This window comes from Falco naumanni, chromosome 10 (assembly GCF_017639655.2).
Source record: "Falco naumanni isolate bFalNau1 chromosome 10, bFalNau1.pat, whole genome shotgun sequence".
In the NCBI taxonomy this organism is placed as follows: domain Eukaryota; kingdom Metazoa; phylum Chordata; class Aves; order Falconiformes; family Falconidae; genus Falco; species Falco naumanni.
In genome coordinates, this window is record NC_054063.1 from 19,482,795 (window position 1) to 19,494,968 (window position 12,174).

Genomic DNA, 12,174 nt, shown 5'->3' on the forward strand with positions numbered 1-12,174 from the left:
CCTGTGCAGCCGTGCCAGAGGGAGGCTCCTGGCCCTGCGAGGCATGCCGCCTTGGGCACATATGGCTCTTCTTCGTTTGCCTAAACTTCATCTGGAGAAGGTGATCCTGTTAACATCGTTGTGCTTGGGCAACGGAACTTGGCTGCAAGTGTTGCAGAAACTGCCACTTGGCCTTTAAACAGAGGCTGTTTGGATCATGCTCTTCCCCTTGTTTTGACATGTTTCAGTTGTGCCACAGTATTTTCCCTTCCTGATGAACAAGAATATGTTTCGTGCTTTGTCCAGCTCAGAGTGGATAATGGAAAGAGGCATTAGGTTTGAGTCCTGTTTGAATTGTGTGACTATGTAGGAAACATGTTCTCGCTGCTTCCAGAGTCCTTTGCCAAGCAGTGACAGAGAGCCTGCCTCGTATCCTCCATCCTTTCTCTTTGTTCTCAGCCCAGCATTAGCTGGCATTGACCAAACTTGGATGTTTTCAGCTTGCCAGTGCAAAACGTAGTCTTGGGCAGTATCTTTGTGTGTAAACGCTGGTATATTGTCTCCGTTGCATGTTCCAGAGGTAAGAGAAATTTGTTCTTCAACACGACAAGAAGGGGGATGTTTTGGATCCAGGTGGTAGCTTTCCCGGTGTTTGATTGCTATCATATGTGGGATTTTCATCTACCCCTGTTTTTACATCCCAGCGATTATCAAGGCTGTAACACCCTTCCTTTTGAATGGCTGTCGTTCCCGTCCCGTTCCCCCCCCCCCCCCCGGGAAACAAAAGGCAACGTGGTTTCAGATACTCTGCTGTGAATCTTTGACTCACAGTGACAAGTTGTTACGAAAAGCCAGCCCTTAACAACTGGCTTTGTGTCCTGTTACTTTAATTTATATCCAAGTGAAAGAGACAGGGATAGAGTTATAAGTATAACTTAACTATTTTAATAAGTCTTATACAGTGCATGGTTATATCATTTTATCCTTTGTTCAATTACATTAATGTACAGTACATTATAGTGTTATCTGCAGGCAATACAAATATAACAGATGCACAGCTTAGTTATATGGAAATTTTAAAAAGTGACTTCTGCAATAAGGTCTTCTGATGTAGTTATGTTATGAAACACTCCCTTGGCTCCTGGCTTTACAGAACTGTTGTGTACTCTGCTATTATAATCCCAGGCAACTATATTTCTGTGTGATTTGCTTTCCTTTATACCCAAAGACAAAAATGATGGTGTGTTTCCTAGCTCACTGTTTTTTTTTTTATTTTCAGTTTAGAAATTATTTCACCTCCTGTGCTTCTGACACCAACGGTTTGCCAGTGTTCACACCTGCTTCCTATCTCCACTCTAATCCAGAGCCAGGGCTTCTCAGGAGGACTGTCCTCATCATTCCTCCCTGACAAGGTGAGTGCCCTTTCAAATTCCAGCCGCTATGGCAAGCCTGCAGGGTTGTGACTAAAATGTGACCCTCCCCTGTAAGTTCCTTGCCTGCACCCTACTTCTGCTGGTGCTGACAATGTCCTTTTTCCAGATTAAGAAAATATATCATCCATTCTAAATGTTTTTGGAAGAGCAAAGCCAAAACTGACAGGTGCATCAGTAGTCTCAGATTTAGACATGTGCTCCCCAGCCACTGCTTTACAGCTGTACAGCTTTTTTAATTAAATGTGCAAAGACAGACCCGAATTGTGCAAAGACATAGGCACAGTGCTTAACCCTTAAAGGAGGTGGGACCATTCACAGCATGTAAAGGAAAGCACATGTGTAAGTCTTTGTGGAGTCTGGGCCTGAATTCCCATTCAACCGAAGTTAAGGTGTGTGAGTGGGGGAGAAAGACAAAGCTTTTCAAGTCTGTGAGCAGTTCCTCTAGATGCGTTTGCTTTACTGCATTCCTATCAAGTTGGTCTGTAAGTAATATACAGATACAAATCCAGTGTCTGCCAAACTTGCTGTGGACAGGCACCTCACTATATGCTTGGTTGATCTTTTAAAACTTTGAGTAAGTTACTGATGCATAATCACTTAATTATGTCTCTAGGGAAAGGGATTTTTTTCCTCATCCCTATTTATAGATTGTAAGAATGAGGGATTTTTTCAGTAGATAGGTTGTATACATATGCACGTAGTGTTATTAAGAAAAACAGGAAGTGAAGAACAATAGCTGCTACTAAATTAGATTGATTTTTTTTTCTTGTGGCCATTTATTCTGTATTAAAAGAGCATTTCCAAGTGCATTTTTGTTTCTTAGATGTTTAGGAAAGATTTCAGATTACTCTTTGCAATGAAGACGTGAAGGTGGGGGTGAGTGGTGAACACCCTGGGGAGTGATTTGGGTGTGACTTGCTTGGGAGCAAATGGTAGGGGCTTATCTCCTCCTTGTTTGAGGCCTGGGTTTGGCAATACTGCAACTTCCCTATGCAGGATCAGTGCCAAGGTGAAGGGCTGCACTGCCTGGAGCCCGAGCCTCTGCTAAGCAGGGATGATAAGGCTGAACTCACCTATTTGCAGATTCACATCACTTCAGTTGTCATTCAGATCCTGCTTGTTATTATGCAATGAAAGCCTGTGTCCACTGTTCAAAGATAGCACTAACTGGTACATGTATGCAAGGAAGCAGCCAATCTTAGGTCCTGTGTGTTGCGATTCTAGCCTTGTCCATCAAGGCAGCATGGGGTGACAGAAGGAGGACAGTGAATTGCCACAGAGCCTTTGCTAGTGGGCTGCAGGGGATATCTGCCACAGAGCAGGAAATAAAACAGTGGAGAAAATACTTTTTTCTGTGGTCCAGACTCTATAAACATTCAGGCTGGCTTGTTCTGTGCTGTGTGCTATGACCTCTTTTCCCAAGCTGTGCTGGCGAGGCAGGTGGGAGCAGGTACGCCCTATGTGAAAAGCTTTGCAGGGTCTTTTTTGCTTGAATCAAACCCTTGTTGTACGTTCAGACACGTGTGAATTCTGATCTGCTCTGATCGCATGCACATAAAATTTCAGTATAAAATATATAGTTATAATAAAAAAAATACTTCATGCAATATTAAAACACCTTTCCCAATGGGGCATGGTCTTATTGTCTACCCTTATCAACAGTGTTCAAGAAATTGTCACTTTGATGGCAATTACACCGCTAAGTAGAGCACTGCTGTCTCTTGTCTGGACTGAAGATCATTGCTTTCATTCCCTTTTTCTGCACTACTATGACTAATAGCTGAAATAAAGCAGATAGATTTTAATTAGCGGAATCAATCCTTTCCTGGCGACGCTTCATGATTTCTTGGAGCTCTGACTCCCCTCTGTTTTTCTAGAAGGGAAAGAAAACAGGAAATTTGAATTTTAACTTCAAGCTGTAGTTAAATTATTGATTTTAACTAATGCTGTGAGAGTAGAGCTAGTCTCAAAGGGCTAAGTGGTTACCAGTAAGAAGGCAGATTCATTAGCGGGGAAAGGGTGACCTGCCTTACAGATCTGGGGCTTTTTTACTTAAAAGGCTTTTCTGCATTTTTAGGTGTGTGTTATTAGTTGTGTGGGTTTTGTTTATTTGGCTTTTTAAAAATTGTATTTGTTAAAATGGCTGTTTAATGGGCTATCTGACACTGCCAGTACAGGCATCCATTCAGGTAGGAATTGTCCAGAAAGCTGCTTACCTCCAGTTGGTTTTTCTCCACTGTGATTTTACTGTATACTCTGTTTCCCTCATCACCACACACTTTCTTCAGCTCCTCTCTGTTGAGGGAGAAGAGCTGAGCTCCAGTAAGGATGCCAAGATGTTCCACTGTCCTGGAAAGACACAAAGTGAGATGATAATTGTGCTACATGTGGCCTTTTGCCAAAGGAGAGTCAGAGATCGAAGGGCTGTAAGCAGCTGATGTGCAGCCCTTGCACCAGGGCCGTATCACATGCAAGGCCCTGGGGCTGTGCCAAGGTGGCAGCTGTTGGGCGACCCAAGCTCTCTGCGGGGATGACAGCAAGCTGTGAGGAGCAGGTGAAGCAAGCATCACCCTGGCACCCGCTGTGTACCCAGCCCCATGGATATTGCAGTGATTTCACTCCAGTTGCATCGCATTGGGGAAGCAATCCTGGAGCTCCTCTCGGCTTGTTGTGCAGAGTGTAAGTTGGCGTTTGTTACTCTGGACCACAAGCAGGTTTTTGGTCCTTCCCTGGTGGCCAGGAAGATTTGCTAGTCCCAGCTGAGGCTCTGGGTCTTCCTCAGAGATACTTTAGGACAGCCTCTCCAGAGACGGGCAGTCATCCGGAATTTGCACTTCAGGACACAGGTTTAGTTAATTAGTTATTTTTCTCTTTAAGTTCAGCACTCTGCTGGCTTACTGATGCCAGACAAGCACCAGTGGTACGATATTGTGTGGTGCTTGGCTGTGAGTTGTGTCAATAAGAAAGACCATTCCTTTATTTGCAGCTACTTGTTAGGTCTCTTGCTGCACAGTAAGACAAGGTTTGTTTGATAGTGTATAGGAAAGAAAGGGAGTAAGTTTGGGCTCTGCATGTACTGGTTACACAGCCTGGTTTAACATGATTAAAATCTAATTTGCAACACAGGCTCTCTAAATAAATACAAGTGACTCGCAATCCGGTGGAAATGTTGCAAGCTGCCTCCCCCACTCCTTTTTAAATGAAGGATCAGCATTTCATAAGGTAGTAAAGTAGGTCTTACTCTTTGCTGAATGACTTTGCCTCCAGCCAAGCTTTGACTTCTTCAGTGCTGGATTCAAAGGTGAGGGGCACAAAAACTTGCTGAGGCTTTTCCACTTTGAAATTCCTCTGGGGGGGCTGAATTTTATTGTTTGTGATCTTCTTTAGCAGCTCATCATTCAGCTCATCCATTTGATGAATAAGTTCTGGGGAAACAAGGCACAAGGTAGAGAACAGGGAATGAGATCAAGTCTTCAGTCACAAATCCTATTAAATTAGTGTGTTTGCAGGGAAATTGTGAGGAAGATCAGAATGTGGCTCAGCATTTTTATTAACTCTGTAAATACACCAAAGGGAAGTGCTTACTTTTGTATTTTAGTTGTAGAGAACAAGCTGAAGTGCTTTGTTAGAGCAATAGATTGAACAATGACGTTTTGACCTTCAAACTTCCATCAGGAACAAATGCATAAAGGGAGACCACCACAGTTTTGGAGGTGGCAGACTGCTGGAGCAGACTGTGGGAATCTACCCTTTCCTCCCAAGCCAATACTCTCAACTTCTGTCAGCTTTTGAAACCTCACTTTCTCTTTGGGAGAAACCTAGATATCTGCAGTTTTTGTCCAGAATGTTGGAGAGGAGGAATCACAAAATAACAGCTAAATGCTCATTGTCCATTCAGCAATCACTGAATCTAAAAAGCTGCTTAAGGGTTTCGTGCAGCATGACTGTCCCCCAGAAAAAGGCATGGTTTGGTATAAGCACTGTGTGTCTGAGATTTTGACCTTGTTATCTCAGGTCTGTTAGCCTAACTGGGGAGTCTTGGAACAACTGCTGCTGTTCCTGGGAGAAATGAAATCTGTGGTTCTGACATTGACCAGCATTGATATGGCTGTGTAATTTCTAAAGGGAAGTGTATTCTCTGTCACAGCATACACCAGCAGACTCTGGGCTGTCTCATTTAACAAGCACATATCCCCCAGTTCGTGTTTGACTGCATAGAGATTGGTCTGGTGTGGAAGAGAACTCCTGTCTGCGGAGGTGTTTGCTTTTAGCCAACTGGAACTAGACTACCAATCTATCTGTTAGAAAATTCGTAGTCAAAAGTACTTGTTGGGGGAAAAGGGTGTCATATTTGGCAAAATAACAGGAGAACATTTTGATAAGAACATGTTCATTTTGCATGACTGGTGTCTGTAGGAGGTGCTGGTAAGAACCTGTATTTTCACCTGTTTTATATACAAATTTATATTGAGACCAATCTTGTTTCTTACGTTGCTAACCTATTCTGTTCATCACACCTCATTCAAAAGACATAAACCCCTGCAACACAGACTAGCAGAAGTTTTTTCAAGGGTGTAAAACTTGATCTGACAGTGACTTTGCTCCCACCGATGCTGTCAAGTGGTGACAAGGGACAGGGTCACTTTTCCCTGATGCCTGATGTTGCTGTTGTGTTTGTGCTTTAGTTTGTCATCTTCCTGTTTTTGAGTTACTTAGTTCTCTTCAGACTATTGAAATAAGGAAATTGCCCAGAAAATTTATCAGCAGGGAGGGGAAAAACCCCTGAGGCCATGTGAGACAGCAGCGCCTGATTATCTGTTTTTGAGAATGAGGTTCCCATTTTTCTGTGCTCATGTGTTGCCATTTGTTTTCTTCTCATTGCCCCTTTGCCGTCACCTGATTAGAAGGCCAGTTCTGCGAGTACCTACAATTAGAATCTTGGTTTTGAGCTGTAGCTCTGCTCCCTCTACTTCTCAGCGTTCCTTGTTACTTCTAATACGTAACTTGCTGATCCAAGTCCTCAGAGCTCCAGCTTTTGCTGCGCAGCTAAATAAAGTGGCAGGAGGCATGAAGTGGGTGGGAGCAGCACGCTCATAAAACTCCACTGAGACATCATCTAGTATCACTTTTTCCATGAATCTCCTGAAGACTGTGGAGAATAACTCAGTGTTATTAATAGGTATGTGTCCATGATGCTCATGTTATGGGGATTTCCATCATCCCCAAAGGGCTTCTGCTTGCAGGAGTCCATGGTGGCTGGACAAGGGATGAACCCCGGCTGTGGCCTCGGGGGGACAGCTTGCTGTGGGTGTATGCAGCGTGTAATAAGGGGGTGAGGTGAGCAGGGCTCCTGGCCTTCCTCATGCTCTATGACACCACATAGCATGTGCAGGGCGAGGGAGTGATGTGAATCTTGTATTTGGCAGATCTGCTGGGTGGGATTTGTCTGAAACCACGTGAAGGAACGGGTCAGGTGGGCACCACATTGTGTGGCAGGAGGCAAGAGCAAAGGAAGCAGGAGGAAGGGATTGACCTGAATGTGTGTGGTTGCTGAGACACTCAGACATTTTGGCAGGGAAAGAAAACTCTCTCCTTAGGAGAAGGAGGAGGAAGGTCAAGCTGGAAGGAGGGTTAAGGTGATCACCTTTTTGCCCTGCTTGTCCCAGGCTGCCTCAGAGCTTGTGACGTGAGTCAGTGAGCTCCTTACAGCTGCTCTGTTGGCTGTTGTACTACCTGGAATCTCTTCCAAAACCACTGCTGATCTATTGCTTATAAGAAAGAAAACCACCAGGACAGAGAGTGAGCAAAAGCACATGCTCGCAGAAACTTCTCAGTTAAGACCTGAAATGCAAAGCCATGGTGCCATGCTCTCTGGCTGGCCGAGGCTGCTATGTGTGGCTAAAAGGTGCCTGAGTGCTGGGAGCGCGGTGTGGGACACATACGTTCTTTGGCGTCCTGGGGAGAGTTCCGTGATAACATTTCACTTCCCCATTTATCCCCAGCATAGCTGGCAGGTAGCTTGTGAGTTGGGCTGGATGGTCCGTATCCTCTGGGGCTCGGGTCTCCTTTGTACCTCTGGTTAGACTAGATGATAAGAAAGAAAAAAAAAAAGTATAAGAATTTTTTTGCCATTTTTCATTTTCTTAAACTTTTTGCCTTCCACCCACAAGAGCAAACTGAGGGACAAATTGCCACATTCTCCCTGTGCTGATCTGGGGCCGCTCAGCTGAGGCTGGTGAGATCTCAGGTGGAGTTGCGTGGAAGAAGTTAATTTCTGGGGTTTCATGGAATGAACAGAACGCAAACCAAAGGCCAAAGACTGCGTGAAGGCATTTACACCCCTGGAGAACGTCACACAGCGAGGCATGGTGTTTTATGCTTGCTTACTACTGCTGTGGATGACATGCATGACTCGGCCCTTTAGCCTTTTGCTATACAGAATTTACTGCTTGTAGGGCCTCCTTGGAGATGGAGAGCAAGGGAAACAAAAGGATTTTTTATGAAGAGGAAACAAACAGAAATCTGTTTTGAAGCTAAAGCACTGCAGCTCTAGTAACTGGATGTAAAGTGGGACCACTGCCAACTGTCTGGAGCAGTCTGAAAAGAGTTTTTTGACATTTTGATTAAACTAACAGGGCTTTTATCCAGAGGCCTGCTGGGGCACCTTATGCTTTGCCCAAGCTGTGAAATACCAAAGTGGGGAAGAAATTCCACACACAAATGCAAGGTGGTGCTTAAGAGCAATATTCGCTTAATACTCACTTTGATGTTATTTCCATCTGCTTCCGCTCCAGTCACTTGTTCCTGCTGCTGAACTGGATGAGGGAACTGTCTGTCTTTAATTTAATCCCCAACAAAAATCTCAGGATTTTTGCTTTTTTTAGCAAAATTTGCTTTTATGGCTGCATTAGCTCTTTCATCCTGTTCACAGCACAGCCCTGAAAGCAGCAGAGTTTTGCAACAGAGGAGGTGGTAAACCATAGGCTGAGAAGAAGTATGTGGGTTTGGGCGGGGGAAGGCACTAGCAAAAGGTGGAACTCTTTCAAGACACTGCAGCCAGTGCTTCTTTGGTGACACCTCATTGCAAGACCTTTTCTGTTGGGATGGCAGGTCCCGGTGCTAGGCTCAGGGTGGGTGTCCTTTTGAGTGAGGGTATCACTTCATAGCAGGCTGCTGCTTATAGCACTGTGCCTGTCCCACAACCCTGCCAGCCAGGCACCACTGGCAGCAGGTGGCATGCTCGGCATCTTGGAGCGGGAGGAAAGCATGGGCCTATAGGTCTTGTTCGGGGAGGGGGAAAGTAACGGTGGCAAAATGTGGGAGTTTTATCATAGGAGACTGAGGAAGCTCCAGGATCCTGGTTTGTCTGCTTGTGAGGGTTCATCGTGACTTGTGCACAGCATCCTAAGAATTCCAGGGAGGTCTAATGACAAGATCATTGTCAGAAGCTGATTATGCCCTGCAGCTGGCTGCCAGTTAAATATCATCTGACTACAGACCTGTTCGAGCTCTTCCAGTTTCACTACATCCAGGATATTATAAGGGACATAACCAGCCTGCCCACTCCGGTTGAGCAACTTCCACCACTGCTTATTATCTTCCAAAACCTGACAGGGGGAAAAATAAATTTGCTAGTGAGAACATCAAATTTCTGGCATCCATAAATGACATGTAGTGGGAGTAAACCACACAGTAACATAAAGTTGTCAGAATAACATCACCAAGACCAGGAGCTGGCACACAGATCTGTTGTGCTCATTTGCAGTTTAGGGCCAAAGCCTTTCCTGAAAAGCATCAGAACTTGCCCTAAGGGTGAACAGGAGAGCATCTCTGGGGGAAAACAGATCTGGGGTGCTGAAGAACTCATAATTACAACTTAATTTGCCTGTTTCTCCATTATTTATTTATTTTTCCCCAGTGACTGAGTTTGTGTGTTGTCTTTTTGCATTTAAAGAAATAAATCAAGAGTGGCTCCTGCCAGAGATGCTGGAGTGTTATCATGGAACTTGATCATATGTCACAACACATAACATAATCACATCATCACTATGATACAGCAAGAAGGTTGCCTGTATCTCCTGTTGTTCCTGCCCCCTGCTTCTTTCAGAAGGCTTGTTTTTATCCAGAACCATGATTTTTTTTTTTAAAGGTTTTTTTTTTTTCAAAGTAAGCTTCCTAGAATGGATCATCTTTGTTGGCAGGACTCACACATATTCCTCATTCTAGCTATGCTTTGAACAGAAGTCTTTTTCTCGAGTCATAGATCTGTCACAGTTCGTGTGCAGACTGTGTCCTACATTCTCTAGCTGCCAATAATGTTGCAGTAAGAGAAAGGTTATGAAAAAGGATGTTTTCATAGAAAATAATTCCTTGGGGCAGGCGGGAGTGGTAATAATGAACCTGGTCCCAGGAAGTTGGTCAGCAGTGTGCTACAGTAACTTGTTTTCCTTCTTCCTCATTGCTAGTTAAGATGTGACTGATGTGTTTCAGCTGAGCAAATGATCCAATGTATACAGTCAGCCTGCTCCAGCTCAGACATAAAGCTTTAGGTTTGAGCAAAGCTTTGTGTTACTGCTCAGAAGACACTGAGCAAAAATGAGTTGGCACTTGCCGGTGTCTCCAGATCCCTCTCCTGCTCCTGGCAAGAGGAGGAGACACCTTTTTCCTTCCAAGCATGTTCACATACCTCCAGGATTTCATCCTTAAGCACTGAGAGTTCGTTGGCATTTCGTGCAGTGAAATCATAGCGGATTTTGGCATATCTCTTCGGCAGAGCCATTCCCTGTGCCTCAAAATTCCTGCAGGAGAAAAAAATCAGAGTTTTAATGGAGGCCCATCTAATAACTTGGCCAATACAGGTTCACTGGTGAAAGGGGAGTGCTGATGGCTGTGTGCCGGTGCAGGTAGAAGGTAGAGAGCCAGCTGTGCTCGTGTTAGCCTGGGGGGGGGGGGGGGCAGTGCCCCTTTGCTCCTCTATTTTGTGGAAGATTTTCACCCCTTATTTTAGCAAAACATCCCGCATTTGGAAACAAACCAAAAAAGCTGTCCTGCTGTTTGGTTAGTGGCCTTTTTGGGGACCTGTGAGGCTGCTGCTTTCAGGGTAGAAGAAAAGGCTTCCTCCCCTGTCAGGTGGTGCTTTGCAAGGGTTAGGGAGACTGACAAAGCACAAACAAAATGCTCCGATTGCACCTCCTGTGAAAAATAACAGTGAAGCCCTCCTGTTCTGATAAATGAAAACAGCTGCCCCATATGCCAGGGCAGGGAGCAGCAGGCATCAGGGCTGGGAGAAAGGGTATTGAAAATGAGCAGAGGTAGAACTGTCTGGAAATCTGTGGTCATTTCATCAGGCAACGCTGAGCTACTGAAGCAGAATTTGCAGGTTCCCAGGAAAAGTGAGTTTGAATGTATTCTAAGACTTAATTTGGGGGGAAGAGGAATGTGTTAAAAGTATTTTGCTTGGGAAGTTCTGAAGCAAGAATATACAGCTTTCAATGTTGAACTGCCTTTTCGTTTGGAGAGAGGGACAAAATAAATATGGTAGATTGTCAAAAAAGGAAAATGGTGAGAAAGTGGAATGAAAGATTCTCTTTGACCCAAATGGAAATGTTTTTTTTTTTTTTCATAGGGTTTTTTGCCTGGCTTAGGAAAATTTTTCAGCTCTCATCTTTTTCTTCTCTAGTTAAAATGGGTGTAGCGTTATTTTTTAATTCCAAAAATGTTTGTGGTGTGGAAAAATTGTCTTGCCTTGTTGCATAAGGGCAGGTAGGAACTATTTTAATGCACTTTCTGCTTGTGACTTGCAACCTGCACAGCTGCCTGATGCAGAAGACTCCTGGGTGCTGTATTTACTGGGGGGTCAGGTTCTCCTCCAGTTTTTGTCAAGTTCTGTGTAACCTGGTGAACCTAGTACTTCCAGCACTGCTAGCAACTATGGGTTTTAGCCTGATGTTTTCCATTGCCAAGTTCTTGGGTTTCATCAGTGATTTTAAATCTCTGATCTGTGGCAACTCAGCTCTTTGTGGAATGCTTCTGAAGCATCTGTAAAACCTGCCTTTGAAAAGCAAGACTGTTAGGCTTAGTTTCAGTTCATTTTACTGTCTTTGTTAGATAACCTTTGGTGGTCTGAAAAAGGTTGAAACTGCTGGTTCAGTGGTTTGATATTATGCCTATGGCTGTACTATTACAACTTATATATTGCACATGGCTGTAACTAGACCAAGAGTTGGCCCAAATCAAGCAAGCTAAAGGCAAGTCTGCAGTGGGGGAGAGCTTGGAGCAGACTTTCTGACAGATCGAATCCACCAGTCAAGAAAGGGAGTGGTGGCCTTACCCAGCAGTGCCCTGCAGGCAGGGAGGGGGAGGAAGGCTCAAGTTAGGTAGAAATTACTTCTTCTGTAGCATTCCAGAAGGTAAAGGAGTCATGAGGAGAGAAGCTGCGGGGGGGCTGAGGCTAATGTGTACTTTGCATGGACCTAGATTTTACACAACTGACCTTTGCTAATTATGGTAATACCGTTTGGGGCTTTCATGACACTTCTGTGCAGCCAAGAGCCCTGGTGTAAATAACAATACTGATGCATGGGTATTTTTGCTAATATAGGGTCTCTTGGTTAGGAAACTAGTTCAAACTACTCTGAAAAAAGCATGAGTATGGCAACAAATATGTTTGTCCTAGGACTGTGATCTGGGCAGACTTGGCTGAGGTCTGCTCTGGACTGAAGATGGTGTCTGAGCACCTTCTCAATTTTCAGCATCTGCTTCG

General features: G+C 44.4%; 1 protein-coding gene across 2 annotated transcripts in view; it reads right to left on the reverse strand.

The window, feature by feature from the left end:
* Positions 1-901: 901 nt before the first annotated feature.
* The window catches only part of EPS8L2 (EPS8 like 2), a 66,875-nt gene continuing 55,602 nt past the window's right edge, over positions 902-12,174 (reverse strand). For both annotated transcript variants that reach the window (XM_040608644.1, XM_040608645.1), the window contains 6 exons: positions 10,099-10,210; positions 8,912-9,019; positions 7,355-7,496; positions 4,654-4,837; positions 3,629-3,761; positions 902-3,285 (listed from right to left, as the gene is read on the reverse strand). In XM_040608644.1, the coding sequence (XP_040464578.1) occupies positions 3,214-3,285; positions 3,629-3,761; positions 4,654-4,837; positions 7,355-7,496; positions 8,912-9,019; positions 10,099-10,210 (751 nt within the window). In that variant the 3' untranslated portion in view covers positions 902-3,213. The remainder of the gene's footprint in view (positions 3,286-3,628; positions 3,762-4,653; positions 4,838-7,354; positions 7,497-8,911; positions 9,020-10,098; positions 10,211-12,174) is intronic.